General features: G+C 39.1%; 1 protein-coding gene across 2 annotated transcripts in view; it reads left to right on the top strand.

Moving 5' to 3' along the window:
• The first annotated feature begins 470 nt into the window (after positions 1-470).
• The window catches only part of LOC133657482 (B-cell lymphoma/leukemia 11A-like), an 86,546-nt gene continuing 69,614 nt past the window's right edge, over positions 471-17,402 (top strand). Inside the window, exons 1-2 of one of the 2 annotated variants that reach the window (XM_062058847.1) lie at positions 471-753; positions 3,202-3,645. In XM_062058847.1, coding sequence (XP_061914831.1) covers positions 699-753; positions 3,202-3,645 — 499 coding nt within the window. In that variant the 5' untranslated portion in view covers positions 471-698. Of the gene's footprint in view, positions 754-3,198; positions 3,646-17,402 lie in introns of both variants that reach the window. The other variant, XM_062058845.1, reaches the window with a different exon arrangement.

Raw genomic sequence — 17,402 nt, 5'->3', positions numbered from 1 at the left:
ACACACACACACACGCACACACTCACACGCGCGCACGCGCACACGCCCTTCCAAGTGTGTCTTGTCCGGCCCCCCTGATCTTCGTGTCCATTGGCTTCCACGGGGTCTATTCCTCATGTGCAGCCCCGCCCCCTCCCCTCTCCAATGATCGTCCATTGGTGTTGTTATTGCGAGTCCCTCCTCCCACTCCCACTCCCACTGGGGCGCCTGGGCCCTGCCCATGTTTTTTTGTGCGTCGGGTGTCCGTCCACCGCCTGACGTTCAAGTTCGCCGGGAACGTCACGTCCGTGCACTTGAACTTGCACGGGGGTGGGGGGGTGGGGGAAGGGTGGTGGTAGTGGGGGGAGGGGGGCGGAGGGGGGGCTTTTGCCATTTTTTTTTCTTCTTCCATCGCTCTCCCCTCTCTCCTCTCTCTCCATCCTCACACACTCTCTCTCTTTTCTCCGCTCTTCTTTCTCAAAAAAGCCATGAAGGCGATCCCGCGATCCATCTTCGCCTCTTCGCCATATTTGTGATTTTTTGTTGTTGTTGTTGTTGTTGTTGTCATTTTTCCATCCTTAAAATGATTATTTTTGCTGTTGTCCGTGGATGACGAAGGCACCGGATGAAGACATTCTCTTGTCCCACCGGAGTTTCCGATGCGTAACCCGGGCTCTTCTCCCCGGTGTGATCCGCACTGAGCGCCGCCGCCAGCCACCATGTCTCGCCGCAAGCAAGGCAAACCTCAGCACTTAAGTAAACGGGATTTCTCGCGTAAGTACCCTCACAAAAAAAAAAAATAATAATAATATCCATGCTTTTGCTCTCGGTCACTTTTCGGTTGTGCGTGACGACACCGGGATGTACCGCTCGGACCCGCGGTCAACTAAAGTGTGCCGAAAGTGCGACACGGGGGGGAAAAAGACAGTAAGTTTGTTCGCCTTGTTGCATAAGAGCCACAAAAAGGACGACATTTGTGTTTCCTTTACGTCCTTTACGTCCTTTACGTCCGGTGCTCTCCCGGTCGCTCCGGTCCGAGGAGGCGAGCACACGACGTTCCTCTCACCGGCAAGAGAGCGCGCACTTCCGCGCGTGCTAGAGAAATCTTCACTTTGTCACTTTTTTCCCCTCTCTCTCTCTCTCTCTCTCTCTCTCGACTTTTGTTTATTATTAAAAGTGGAGCGTTCACATTTCAAATTATATTTTAAACACCAGTCTCGTCGAGACCTTCAAACCTCGTGGCTTTCCATTTTGTTTTACTACAAAATGTCAGCATTCATAAACAAGTAAGTAACATTAATTGTGGCGCTATTTACATAAAAATCCACCTGAGTTGTAATTTGTCGCATTTTTAATGGCCTTTAATGGGCATTAAATTGTAATATATGACGTGGAGGCAAATTAATTTGTTATTGAACTGCAGGGCGAGTTATTACATGTTGTATTTCAACCTCACAAGTAGTAGTTAAAAAAAAAAAAACATGAATATATTTGCGCATTTTTATGCTTCAGTGTTTGATTATGTTTTGGTTTGTTGACTGCCTGTCGCCCATGCAGCTGTTAGTGTTAAAATGTATTTTTTTTAAGGGGTGGGGTGCGGGGGGTGGGGGTGTTGGTGCTGACTGACAGTTACCATGGCGATAAACTGTCGCTAGGCGGCAGAGCATGATCATAGAATGCAGCTCATAGCTTGAACTTGATCACTTTCACTGCCATCCCTCCACATACTCATGGGTGATGTGTGTGGACTGGGGAGGGGGTTCCTTACATGCGCCCCCTTCCCCCATGCACCCACCATTGCACATATCACAACAATACATCACTTCATGCACATTTTATGTTTATATGGTTTAAAAGTCAATCAGCAGGTAAACAGTGTGTGATAATAGCTTACAATTATATATATATAATTTTGTTTTTTATATATATATGTATATATATATATATATATATATATATATATATATATATATATATATATATATATATATATATATATATATATATATATATATATATATATATATATATATATATTGTACAGCTTAAATTGTCCAAAACAAAATTAGTTAATAATATCAATACTATCCATTTTAAGTAATACTATATACATTATATGTTGTTTCTAGGTGTAACCAATGCTTTGGCATTACATGATACCTTCTATTATTATGTGGACATAAACATTACTGTTGTCCCTGAAATTATACATAGAAATGCAATATTTATACAAAAAGTGCTTCATGATCCTCGAACACGCTGCAACTAAGGGTTTTTATTGTGTTATTATGACATCCTGCCTGTGCGTCTACCGATGCCATCTGAGCCCTTCCCGCCGCTGAGTAACGGGCGTGAGGCTGCTGACCCGAAGTTAAATCACAAATAGTTGAGGGGGGGGTGACACCGTGTGGAGGATGATACCGAGGTGAAAGGAAGTCATGGCGGTGAATTTATCACGTTATCTTCATGTCCCAGTTTGCGCGCACATGTGTGCAGGAGTGCAGCGTTCGACTGATAATTCCTGGAGGGGGTGAAGTCCACATAACATAGAACACACACACACACACACACTCGCGCGCAGGCTTGCATTCCTACGCACTCCAACCCATCCCTTCTTTTATCAGACAAAATCTGTACCATTCAACCCAGACTTTGACAATTAAAATCTATTTTTTGAATCCTCAGTAGGTTTTAAGTTGATTAAATTGTGAAATTGGGCGGCGAGTAAAGAAGGTCAAACATGCTCGGCGTCACACTCCTCACCTTCGACTGCGAGATCTTCTGTAAAAAAAGGACACTGAATTAGGATTCTTTCATTCTCAACCCCCCCTCCACGCCCTGCCCGCCGCAGGTTGGACAAAAGCCCTCTTAAAAGTCTACGTTTATCCAGCATGGAAGGGGTGAGGAATTGAGTTGAATGACTCATTTTGGGTTCTTGGTGTACAAGTCAGTGTAAGACCCTCAACACACATTGAACGTGTTTGTTACACTTTTTCTGCCCAAAATATTCCCTGTCATTGGCTAATACATTTAATTTCCGCCTTAAAACTATAATTTTGCAAGTTTCCTAAGCATCTGTTTAGTTTTGGTTGTTTTGGTCGCTTCAGTTCACATAAAAGGAAGGAAAGATGTATTGATGTATTTGCTTTCTAATTTCCTTCCTTTTGCTCACTCTTCCTCAATCCTCCCACTCCTATTTCTCTGCCTCCTCATCGCCAGCAGCCGATGCTCGATCCACGGCAGTCGTCTCATCGGAGGAGCTGTCGGAGAACTCGGAGGAGAGCGGCAGTCTCAACGGGCACCGTCCGGGCTCCATCGTAGGCCGTCTCACCCGGCCGGGTCATCACAACCCTCACCTCTCACTGGAGCAGGACCTGCTGACCTGCGGACAGTGCCAGGCCACCTTCCCCCTGGCGGACATCTTGCTCTTCATTGAGCACAAGAGGAAGCGCTGCCACGGGCCGCCCTGTCTGGCCGTGGGCCGAGGGCTGGACAAGCCCCCCTCCCCCTCCCCGGGCCTGGCCCTGACCCCGTCCCCCGCCTTGAGCCACCTGCGCGGTCGGAGGAGGCCCGTGGAAGTTGGCATCCAAGCCACGCTGGCAGACGACGATGACGATCGTTTCTCGTCCCCTCGGGGAATCTACCCCAAACAGGAACTCCTCCCAGGTAACCAAAACTGCTTTCACACTTCCCATAATGCACAGCGACTCTCTGCGTTTTGCACATGGTGCCTCGCAATTGGAGAAGCAGCTTCTCTGAGGAGTTTGTAGTTTAACTTTGGAGTGTGAATGAGGTTAGGGAACTAAATTCCTTATTGAACACACAACTTTTTGTTCAAACTATGATAGGACGTCTTAGACTTTTTCAAAAATAGAAGTGCCTAAAAGGGTAATGCTTCTCGCCGGGGTTGTACCCTTGTGTGGGACATTTCTGTACCCTGAAGTCCATTTGTGTACGTCATCAATTAGTAGCAGTTGAAGTAGAATTTGAATAACAGCCCAAAGTGCTTCACATTGCAAGGCCCTCTTAAATAGCCTGATAGTGCCAGCATGATGAAAATGGGTTCTTGAACACATAAATAAAGAGAATATAAGCTCAATACAAATAGGTCAAATCTTGAAGGATGTTAAAAATGATGACTACAACTTGATAAAATACAAATGACGGCAATTATCATAGAACATATCATTATTATGGCTATTATACATAATGGCTCTAAATATATATATATATATATATATATATATATATATATATATATATATATATATATATATATATATATATATATATATATATATATATATATATATATATGTGTGTGTGTATATATATGTGTGTATATATGTATATATTTATATATGTGTGTACATATATATGCATATATGTGTGTATATATATATATACATATATATATATATATATATATATATATATATATAAATATAAACATATATATATATATATATATATGTGTGTGTGTATATATATGTGTGTATATATGTATATATTTATATATGTGTGTACATATATATGCATATATGTGTGTATATATATATATATATACATATATATATACACACATGTATATGTGTGTGTCTGTATATATATATATATATACAGTATATATACATATATACAGTATATATATATATATATATATATATATATATATATATATATATATATATATATATATATATACATACACACACATATACATGTGTATATATATATATATATATATATATATATATATATATATATATATATATATATATATATATATATATATACACACACACATATATACATGTATATTATATATATATATATTTAATACAGGGTGTATGGCACACGTTTGTCACCTTCTACCCTTTGTGGTAATATAAAAGTATACTTTTAGCCTCTTAAAGGTCAACTTTGTACTTTTGAGAGAACATTCTTAAGAAATAGTAGAGAAATGTTCTTGTCTTTTTTACTGAGAGTGTCTAGTTTACATTGGAAAACACAACATTTATGTTGTTGTGCGATAGCATATGCTGTTCTTTGTGTGTGTGTGTTGTAGCGTCACATGACAGGAGGGAGTACTGAACTGTTCTAAGGGGACTACTGTTGTCTAAGAAGACATGTTGAGTCTTGCTTTTGTAAGGATGAGGGTTGGGAGCAACAGCTTGAACAAAGTGCCTATTTCTTGTCTTCCGACTAATGCAGAACTCACAAATCACATTGTGCCCTTTGTGTCCGTTTTTTTGTGCACTTATAAGTGTGTGTATTTATGACATGAGAGTAGTGTGGCCTCTTCCTGAGTTTGGGCGCGCAGAATGTGTGTTCTTTTAATATGTGTGTGTGTGTGTGTGTGTGTGCTCGCCTCTCTTATGTGGCCTGAGCAGATGTGTCCGCTTGGTGTGGTTTCCCCTCTTCCATTGCCACATCTTACCCAACTAAATTCAGCCTGTAAGTCCTTTAAACGTCTTCTTCTCCTGCTTTGCACCAAACCTCCAAGGTAAAATAGAAGAATAAGCCTCGCTTTGCATCGCGAATCAATCAAACAACACGGAGAGGAAGAGTCACCTATATAAAGCATCCTAACGCCACTAATTATTTGCTGCGCTGCCATCCTTTCCTCCATGTTCATTTTAATTAGCAGCAGTTTTTAGCGGCCGCCTGTCTATTGCAAATGAGCGCGTGCAGAAAGAGAGCGTGTAAAAGACACAATAAAAATACACACATTACCATTTTATCCTTTCCCAGAAATCCTAAGTGCTCCAGTTTGTTTGTGTGGAAAGTCATTAAGCAGTCAAGGTGTGGAAGCTCCACTAAAGAAGAAAATTATTGACAGCCTAAAGCACGTTTCACCTTTGACCTCCTCTGCATCTTGACAAATCTGTCTGCTTGAAAGAGGGTTTCTCTTTTTTTAGGCTTGTGACTATATATGTAATCACACGCACACACTCGCCAGCTCAACTGAGTTATTAGAGACATTTACATCATAATGCAGGCATCTGTGTGCTTCAATAGCGTTGTGTGTGGGAACGTCTCGGCGCACTCAAACCGCTGAAGAAAACAGGATAACGCGGCGATGTATGCCGTCTGCGTGACGATGCATCGCAGAAAAACAACAAATCTCAGCCACATGTTTGAAAAAAAAAAAACGCATCCAGTCTGATGATAAAAGCCAGTATTCCCCTTCCTGCCCAGTTGCTTTCATCCTAATTGACCCCAAACTGTCATGGCGAAGTAAATATGTCACCAAAAAATCCTGCTGGAGCTTCAGCCTTGATTAGCGCCGCCCAACCTTCCTAATGACAAAACAATGAAGAGGGGGGACGCTTAGTGTGTTTTTATTTATTCATGCTGACTTGTTGTGTTCAAGCCGCATCACGACTAATATATTTGATTTCCACTTACAGTAAATGAAGCCAGTCAGACATCAAATGAACTCTAAACACAAATATATCTTCTTTACAAATAGAGCACGTTTTGTGCTCGATTCAGCAGTTATAGAATGTGTCGTCGTCTTAAATCACTGTTGCACGGTCCAAATATTCATCCATTGTGATTTATTGTTTTTGTGTGCAACAGCAGTATCAGCCTAAACATATCTGCAGTAATTCCTGCCAATATGATCTATTCTTGATGCTTAGTTTTATATTTCTATTTTGTTGTCGCATGTTTTTGTTGTCCAGATCCGCCTGCATGATGTGATGGCTCCCTGGCTGCTTGTTGTGAAATGTGTGTATCTGTGGTCCGAGTGCGACAATGATGCTCCAGCTGCAACGCTCCGAAGAGCACAAACCGCCGGACTCGTGCTAGGCCATCGCTATTTGCATATCAAAGAGCTCCGGCCGTGGAGAGGATGCATTTCTCGTGCGTTCGCGTGTATGCGTTTGTGTGTGTGTGTGTGTGTGTGCGTGTGTGTGTAAGCGTGAGTGTGCATGCACTTGTGTGAAAGAACTGTATAAGCAAATCAGTGATCACTGATGCAAAAAACAGCATACCTCCCCATCACCCCCCGCCCCACACACACATTATGCACCCTCTCTTGTCCATTTATTCTATTAGTCCCTGACTGAGATCAAAATTGTGATTATAATCCCTGAGGCGCATTTCATTCAAAAAAAGCATAACTAATGTCTCAAAAGAGAGTTTAGCGTGTGCATGTGCATGTGCTTGTGTGCGTGTGTGTGTGCGTGTGTGTGTGTGTGTGTGTCTGTGTGTGTGTGCGTGAATGACCACATCTCTCATCCCAGCACAAGTTTAATTGATTATAAAAATCTTTGTTTAATAATTTAATAACTTGGATTTTTTTGTTTGTTTTGTTTTATGAATGCGATTGGCAATTGCGTGTCTCATTACAAGATAAAGAATAAACCCATTCCTCGATGGCCATGTCAGTAGCAACGTTTGTTAATGAGCTGAAATGGAGCCAGAAGAAATAACTGTTCATCCTATTGACCGATGATGTTATCGGCCCACAAACTGTGCTACCCTATCAATATTAGCTCATTAGCACAGACATTATTAGTGATGAACTCCAAAATGTACTGAGACCCACTTCAAACTATCAATTGCATCCATTAGCACGGCAGTGATGAGTTATTCCCATTCCAAGCCCGCTAATATGATAATTGTGTGTGATGTATTGTTTCCTAATTATCACTTTGTCAATGCTAATGCAACTCACCTTAATACATATTAGTTCATCTCCAAGGCCCTTTTATTTTCTTGCTCGATATCAGATCCTCAGCCTCTTGCTTTTTTTGTTGTTGTTTTTTTTTATTCATTTTCTTTTTTGACTCATGCATTCATCTCCCCCCTTGTGTTCATGTAAATCCAGCACTGCCGACTGAAACTGCACCCCTTCGCTTGTGACTGGTGTGCATCACTCACGCCGCGGCGAGCCTACAAAGAGATTTCACACACAGGCTGCCATCACTAATCCATTGTGGACCCTGTTTCGTTCTTTTCCAACGTAAGATTTATTAGTGGACTCAAGCGTAGCCTTTTTCAACTTGAATCTTCCAGTGTGACAAGAGGCAAACTATTTAAAATGAGTTGTAAATGTAAATATCTTTCTTGATGCATGAAATATCAGCTGTGGAATGACAGCACATACAGTAACTTGCTGGTCTGGCCAACACATTGCATTGTGGTTTTTAGGCCCTGTTCATGTTATTTATTGTAATCCCAGAAATGTGTGGTTTGGGTATGGAAATTATGCAGAAACGTGGGAGATTTTGACCAATATTAACAATAATATTGCAATGCAGAAATTATGCTATCATGTTCTAAACAGTATATTGTTGACGAGAATAAGATGATACGCAGGGGCATCCAAATGTGGGGAGAGGGTGAGTGGGAATGAGGCACTCAAGGTCCCCAAGCAAGGGGGGTGGCCTGGGCGTTTGTAAAGTTTGATTTTTTTTTTATTTCAACCAAAAATGTACGTTAAAAAAAACGTCCTTAATGTTAATATTAAAAAATATATAGCCGTGAAATTCCAATAACAAGGTTGATTCAGTCAAATTAGAAATGTCTGAGACTACCTACACCTCCTCATCGAAAATGCAAAATGGTCCGTTCCACCTGGATAGAATCCAACCTTACTTTAAACACTTCACTCAACACAGACGTCATAACGTCGTCAAAGCTAACCTGTGAGTGTTCACACACAGCACCGGCATCTTGGAACAAGGATGAGGTGACATATTTATTGTTTTTTTTACCTTTCTTTCATCTGTGGAGAAAAGTTGTATACAAGTTGCATTTTTGCATCTCTTTGCACATAAATGTGGTGCGTTCAAAGACCCTCGATTAAAGTTAGAAACACAGCAGTCATTACTTCTTAGAGACAAGGGGAGACTTAACCCCCAGAAGATGCACTAATAATAATATAATCATGATAATAATAAAGTATTATTAGGATTCATACTATCCGCTGATGATAATCCTATGTGTGTCAGAAAATCTCTACTCTCCATTCTAAAGTAAAGAAAATACTGTTTAAGTGAATAATTTCAGGTTATATGATTATTCATATTCTGGCCACTTTATATTGAATTTGTTGGCAGTTTTTAGTAAAAACAACAACATTTTTATTCTTTAAAAATAATATTTAGGGTGGTTATTTAGATATCTTTTAGATATGTTAATCCCATATTTAAAAAAGGAAATGCCGAAATTAGTTTTTTTAAATATGATTTTAAAAAGCTTATGTCAATCATATCCATGCAATCATGTAAACATATCAGGTATTAATGCAACGACGTTGCGCGACGATGGGAGAGTCTTGTGTCCGGGAGCCCAGATTTTGGTGCTACACCCATAATGTTATGTCAAAATATGTTAGTGAACCAAAAAAAAGTGACAGAATACCTGCAATTAGACACAGATAAAAATAGAGCGGTACCTCAACCTACGAGCACATTGCGTTCCATGACCAAGCTCGTCCATCCATTTTCTACCGCTTATTCCCTTCGGGGTCGCGGGGGGCGCTGGAGCCTATCTCAGCTACAATCGGGCGGAAGGCGGGGTACACCCTGGACAAGTCGCCACCTCATCGCAGGGCCAACACACCAAGCTCGTAACTCGGATTACTCATATTTTAAAGCTGCCCTACCGATTGAAATTAATTAAAATCAGTTTACTCCATGCTTGGTTCTCCCAAAACACCACAATATTACCATGAAACATGCCTGTTAAAACGATCAATCAAAATTTAAGATAAGATTTTTTGTTTGAAAGCAAGCAATAGTGGTACAGTAGTTTGTATGCAAAACAATACAATATTCTCAAATAATACACAGGTGAAATATTTTAAATTTTCAGAACCACCAGCTGCTTCACTAATTTATTAGTGCCCATACTCAATACTTATTGTATTTTAGAGACGTTGGTTTCTTTTTGATGGTTGAATATTTTACTCCAGAACTACAGCGGTAGTTCTCCTTCCCTGAGCCCGCACCACGGGTTTATGGTGCGGGGAGCTCTCGTGAGAAGTGCTGCTTTGAACGCTGGTCGTCTACTTGGTAGAACGGACTTCTCAAGAGTAGGGATGTATACCGGGTACCGGTAGTTTTTGGTACCGCTTCCTAATTGGGTCGGTCCAGGAGGACCGTTAAGGTTCTGGACACACTGTAATCACAAAAAGGAATAAAACCACACATACGTTTGTAACAAGAATATTTCCTCCACAAAAGTCCCTCGAAGTCAACAAGCTGCCGCTGCTGCACATTGAAACCAGCTTTGAATAATAACAAATAAGGAAGCAACACCACAAACGTTTGTACCACAACAATATTTCCCCCTCAAAAGTTTCTTTAAAGTCATGCACGCTGCGTCAGTTTAAAGTGAATGCACTTTACTCATGACCACTGCTAGCGCGCTTTATCAACAGTCCTTGTAGCGATCCAGTTATCTACAGGGCAATATTAATTCCCTCAAAAAAGTGAATAATTGAAGTAATATAATAATCCGTAAAGTTGTTCTAAAGCAAGATCACATCCCCTGACAGGTCTCTTGTCACTGTCTGACATCACTCCAACACGCCTTGCAGAAATGTGTTTCAGTTCGTTCTGTCTCTTGACTCTACAAACTGGATTATTGAGCATTACACTTGCTCACTGGGTCTTTTTTATTCATATAATACACACACACACACACACATACATCAGTAGCTGTCAACACTCAATATGGCCTCCGGTCCGTCAATCAAATACGTCCGTCTGCAATTTAAACAAAAAAAACAATTCCTATTGTTACAAGATGCACACCCACCCAACAATTGTATTGATTTATGTTATATATTTTATGATATATCATGTAAAAGGTCTACTCTGCACATGAATGCCGTACATAAATATTATTTCCAGCTGAGTGTAATTGTAATTAATAGAAACAGTGATGGATGTGTGTGCTCTTCACAAGTTGATGACAACAACTGCATCATGGCACCTTGCACTGCAAACATAGTTGTGTTGTTTAAGACTTAAAAAGCAGGCGTTGATAAAAAAAACTAAAAAAAAAACTGCCCTGCTATGAGATGTTACATGATGTTGGCGGTGTACAACCGCTTGTGCTAACAAAAATTGTAATAAAAAAATGAATTTTTTTCACATCTTTATTTACACCAATTACATATAGTACCGATAAGGGTACCGATAAATACCGGTATCGATATTGGTATCAGTATCGATAAAATTCTAATGATATACATGCTGCTCAAGTGCCTCCTTCCAACTGCTTCTCCATCGCACATACTATCAGTAGATTCTCCATATTTCCGTGAAAAAGAGTTGTTGTTTTTTTATAGCTGTACCCTCCTGCTTCGATTCTGCCAACTAGCATTGCTAGGCTAGAACTGCCTCGCGTAGTCGGCTGCCCGTTGGTCACGATAGTACTTATTTCTTTAATTCAAAGAATATAATTTGCTTCTTTTTCTCTACCTGTCCTTCACACTCACTTTCACAATTTCTATGGTTGGAGAACAAATATATGTCAATCTGTAGCTATAATATAATGCTGGCGAGGAGACCGGATGACATATACTACTCCCCCTAGCGGCATGGAGGCTCGTAATGTGAACTATGCTCACAAAGTAATCATAAAAACAAGCCGATACACAGCTTGTATCTCAAGATACTTGTAAGTTGAGGTACCTGCGGGTTGAGGTACCACTGTACTTGCTAAAATAAAAAGTGAACATGGCCGAATTCATCCAATTCTATTGGATTCAACTGAAAAGCTGATTACACACATTAAAATGCTCAAAATATGTACTGGCCCATTTCAGGCAAATTAATAACATTTTTGTACAATGTTTTTTATTCTAAAATGGCTCTTTTGAGTAGCACACGGAATGTAACAGGAGTGAGTTTTAGCAATGACTTTTAACTACATGGTATTTATGCTAATAGACACAAAAGGTGATTCAACAAAAAAAATATAAAATAATAATGGGGTAATGAGACTGTGCTGAGGGTAGGTGTGGTAAAGCCTTATTACTGTGAAGAGGAATGACTTACTGCTGCTCATGGCCTCCTCAGTGTTGTGTGTGGTATCTGTTGTACATCATCTTTGACTCCTTGATGGTGCTCAGTTTATTGCCTTGTGATATTACATTTTTTTAGCTTAACGATTCGGTTCTTTATCGATTCTCTTATCGATTTTCATTTGGATAAAAAAAATAGCAAACAATTTGATTAGCCACAAATACGTTTAGTTTCGGGGGGGGAAAAAACGAGTATACAAACACAATAGTGAGGTCTTGAAAGACCACAGCCTTGATGGGGTGCCAGAAAAAAATATGTTGTTTTGAAAATAACTATAAAATAATAATAAAATAAAAATGTTAAGTAAAATGTTTAATATTTTTCAAATATAAATGAAATATATATATTTTTTAAATGTACAGTGCTGAGCACTCAAAAGTAACAACTTCGTCAGTCAAAGACAAATACAAGTAAGTCAAGTACGCTGCGCAATTTGTCAACCATCAACTATGAACATTAACCATTATTTTGCTTTTTAGGAAGCATGCGCGATATTTCTGACTAATCACGGTGTCTCCAGCTGTGGAGAACACCTCTCAGACAGGAAGGAGGCGTGCAAACTGTCTCTCAGACTCACCGTAGGCAGTGTTAGTTGGTTAGTTACCTGCAGTATTATCAGCAGACGACGTGATGACTTTGCCGCCGCTGCTGGTGGTGATTCACTTCCGTCTCTCAGAAATTGAAACCGCGACATTCATTCAACGTTTTCACATGCTGTGTCTGCTAATGTTTCTGCTGGTCTTTTCTCAATTTCTAAAGTTGCCCCATTGCTTCCTTTCTCATGAAACATTCTAATGCTGTGCTTGTGATATCATGCGTGCCCACAGTTATCAATAAGGGAATTGTTACCAAAACTGTCAAAAGATTCCCAGTAATCAAAGCCCTGGGAGCTGGTTCTCAACAAGAACCAGTTTTTGATTCCCATCCCTCGTCAAAGTACTGAAACAAGATTTTAATTCGGTTACAGTGTGCTTTACAGCTAAATGTGGATTTGAAAAATGAAGTTCCTTTACATCCTGTATAGTGGAATGACATTATGAGCTGTTTAATGTGGATCTAAAGTAAGGTGATGAAGTCGATGGCAGGAAGTAATCTGACCCATGTGTGGGAATAAAAGCTATAGACAAAACAGATAGCAGCAACGTTGAGTTGGGTTAAATAACAAAAGACCAAAAATTATCACATTGCGTTGCTCCACTCTTTGATTGACAGCTGATCCCTAAGACGACAGGCCGCAGATGGTTGACCACAGCAGACCCCCCACATATAAAACGATGGCAAACAGATCAACATGATCTCCGAGTCGGCACTATTTACCGTGGCATACCTGGCTTCAGCACTACTCTGCATTGCACTGATGAGGGCGGATTGTTTATTGATCACATTCTTTTGTGTTTATCGAAGCAATTCAGTGTCCATGCAACATTTACTCCTCGTGGCAAGAGAGGAAAGCGTCTGTTTTTGGCTCACTTGCTGCTCACTGGGTGTGTTTATTTCTATACAGACGCACACTCAGACTGCTCAGGGGTTGCACATGTTACTCTCTTATTATCTTGAAGGCTTCATAAAACTGTTTATACGCTACAAAGTTTATTTATATGTGCCACTGGATTACAGGCCAGTTTTTAACACACACTCGACACACACATTTATCAACGCCTCCTAAGTATAGCTATTATGCCATACACTGATACGTCTGAATACAAGAACACGGAACAAGGAACACAGGAGATCCTTTGGTAGTTTTTGCGTTTATGAGAGAGTGATCATTTACTGACCTATATAAATGATGCACACACACGTCATAACACACACACACACACCCTGTTGTGAGTGAGTGGGTCTAATCTGTTACAGTGTGTCTGCAATCTGCACTTGACATCCTTCTCTCCAGTGAATGAAAAGCGTGTTGATTGCCTTATGGAATAGGATCCATTTTTAAAGTACAATGTTGCACTGATTAGGGCTGCAACGATTAATTGATTAGAAAAAAGCTTTGATTTATATAGTCTGTTCCTTCGATTAATCCTTGAGTGTAACGAATAAAAACTTGTAAAATCCGGACCGCATGGAGTATCTGGAACTTTAAATATGCAAATATATTTTCCGCACAGCCGTTGAAATAGAGCACACATGAAAGTGGTGGTGTGGCAGTGAACAGCGCAGTTTTTTGTTTTTTTTAAATCTAATACACACATGTTAAAAGTGCTATTTCAGTGTTGATGATTAGCATTTATTTGAAAAAAATGAACGCAAGTTATGGCAAGCAGATTTATTTGTATTTATTTCAACAAACAGCAATGTGAATCTTACAAAAACTCACGATTCAGAATCGATTCTCGGTTCACCACGATTCTTGATTTAAACTGATTCCTGCAATTTAATATTTGCAAACAAGTAAACTGGAGATGCCCTGAAAATGTATTCCTAAACTTAAAAAAAAAAATCGCATAATATGAAAATCGCAAATTAGATGTGAATGGATTTTTTTCAGCACCCTGTCAACTATTTTCTCTAAAATGTTACTCAATTAATCAAAAAAGCTTTTTGATAGATTACTCGATTACTAACATAATCAATCGTTGCAGCCATAGCACTGATGTTCTACCCACATTATAAAATAATTTTATTTTTAGGTTATCAACTTAAAATAGGTTGCAGCAAAAAACATTTGAATAGCTGAACACATTTAATATTCCCAATTTTTTAATTTACATTACATTTATTATTTATTTATAATTCATGAATGGGAGTTGAATATTTTGTGTGTAATTCGTACGATCTCACAAGAGCACACTTTACGCAATCTGGCATGTCAATGCAGCTTTCCACACATATCAACAATATGCATATGATTTAACTTGATAAGACATTTCTTAAAACTGACTGTGCAGAAAATGCACATCTTGAAATCCAAATGTTCACTCCATGACGCATATTAACTGACCTAGTCATTGTCAGACATATACTGTACATAACATGCATAATAATTCACTTAATTATAAGGTTAGGTGGTCACTAACATCTGCTTCATTGTGAAAAAAACACGCTACTCTATATTCACAGTAAAATTTGTAAAAATTAAAATTTGTCAAAATTATTAATATGAGTTCTTAAAAGTATTTGCAGTTGTACTGTAAAAATGCACAAACTGGTACAATGTCATAAACAATGACAAATAACAGTCACAGGAATGCTTTTTTTCTTACACCCATAAACTCCACCCCACACCCCAAAACACATACACTCATGCGCGCACACACGCTCACACACACACACACACACCCACACCCACACACACACACACACACACACACACACACACACACACACACACACACACACACACACACACACACACACACACACACACACACACACACACACGCATACAAACTGCCACCAGCAGCAGCACTGACTTTTCTAGATAATTTGCGGACGCTCATTTGAATTTTTAAGCGCTACTTTAATCTTCAAAGCTCAAATAGCTTTATGAATATGCATGCGATGGGCAGACTTTAGTTCATTACCTAGTTGTAAATTCTAATGACCATTAGTTCCTCACAGTAATTGCCAATTGTTTTGCATTTTTGATTGGCCTATTACCATGCGCATTCGCGGTGCACATCAGCCACGGTTGTCAAAGCCCGCATGTCAGGGGGTGTTTTCATGCTTGTGTACGTGTGCTGTGTGTTTGTGCCTAGGGTGAGATGTGTGTGAGAGAGCGATGGATGTTTTTTTCAGGCTAATATAAATGAAAGTTGCATTATTTTTAATTGTGATGATTTAGAGCACAGCCAGAGATTGGACATATTTAATTTACATGATGTCTCGCCTGTTCCCTCATTACAGCACTTGTCTTACACACACACACACACACACACACACACACACACACACACACACACACACACACACACACACACACACACACACACACACACACACACACACACACACACACACACACACACACACACACACACACACACACACAATATAGACAACAAACCATCTGGCTGGGTCCTATATGGGTCAGCTGACATTGTCAAATGCTTTCTCAATGCCCATCGCCCTCTCTCTCTTTGGCAGCCCATTTATTTTGCACGTCAACTGTCATTTTTCTTCAACATTTAAATAATTTTTTTTCCCTCTGGTTGACTTGCGTTAGGTCCAATTTTTTAAATTGGCCTGTAGTTAACAAAGATGATGCAGTCATTGATGTGAGAAAATTGTGTGTGTGTGTGTGTGTGTGTGCGTGTTCTTGTATTTCTACCCTTCTTGAGACATCAACAAGGAAAAGTACCTTCCATACGAGGACAGATGAACAAGTCAGGACCAAAAATATGGTCCCAATACGGGAAAACCATTGCATGTAATAGAGAATGTCTCATCTGCACCCCTGGTGGTGAAATCTATCAAAATTAGGGTGGTCCCAAAAAGGAAGGATTTTTCAAATTGACTGTGTGTCGGTTTTAAAAGTGCTCCCCCTCTGGTCAACATATGAAATAACAAGTGTGTGTAAAAAATTGAAGTGCTACCCCTCTGGCCAACATATGTAATAAGTGTGTGTAAGAAATTTAAATGCGCCTCCTTTGGCCAAAATTTATAAAAATAAATAAATAAATATGTATATAGAGACATACTGTAATAACTTGAAGTAAATAATGAATATTAAAAACACATTCCAAAAAAAATAAAACAAAAGCAGTCTTTTTCTCACAATGTGTCAACTTTTTTCGTATAAAATTGGGAACACTTTCTCATAATTTTTCTGTTTCTGTAATATTTCAATATTTTCTCGTAAAATTACTTATTCATGTAAAATTATGTCTAATGCAAAATGGTGACATTCGTCATATAAAATTCTGACTTTTATCACAATATTGCCATTTTTTGTTGTTCTTGTAAATAGTGACATTTTTTGAGTAAAATTGTGACTTTTGTCATAATTTTGCCGAGTAAAATTCAGATTATTATTATATTGGCAACATTTTTAAGTTTTCTTATAAAATTGTGACTTTTGTTGAGTAAAATTACACCTCTTTTCAGAAAATTGCCAAAATGTTAGGCTTTTCTTGTAAAATTGCGCCTGTTATTAGGTAAAATTCCAACTTTTATCATAATACATCACAAATGTTCAGTTTTTCTTGTAAAATTTTGACTTGCCATCCATCCATCCATTTTCTACCGCTTGAGCAAAATGACGACTTTTATTATAATACTGCCAAAATTTCAAGTTTTTCTTGTGAAATTGTGACCTTTTTTCTTGTGAAATTCCAACTAATTTTTAACAAAAAGCTTTCTTATATGTGCATAGTTTGTATATATTATTAATGTTGTAAATACAAGATCATTAAATGTCTAGAA

The sequence above is a fragment of the Entelurus aequoreus genome, linkage group LG09 (assembly GCF_033978785.1).
Source record: "Entelurus aequoreus isolate RoL-2023_Sb linkage group LG09, RoL_Eaeq_v1.1, whole genome shotgun sequence".
Classification (NCBI taxonomy): Eukaryota; Metazoa; Chordata; class Actinopteri; order Syngnathiformes; family Syngnathidae; genus Entelurus; species Entelurus aequoreus.
This window is presented reverse-complemented; position numbering and strand designations above follow the sequence as displayed.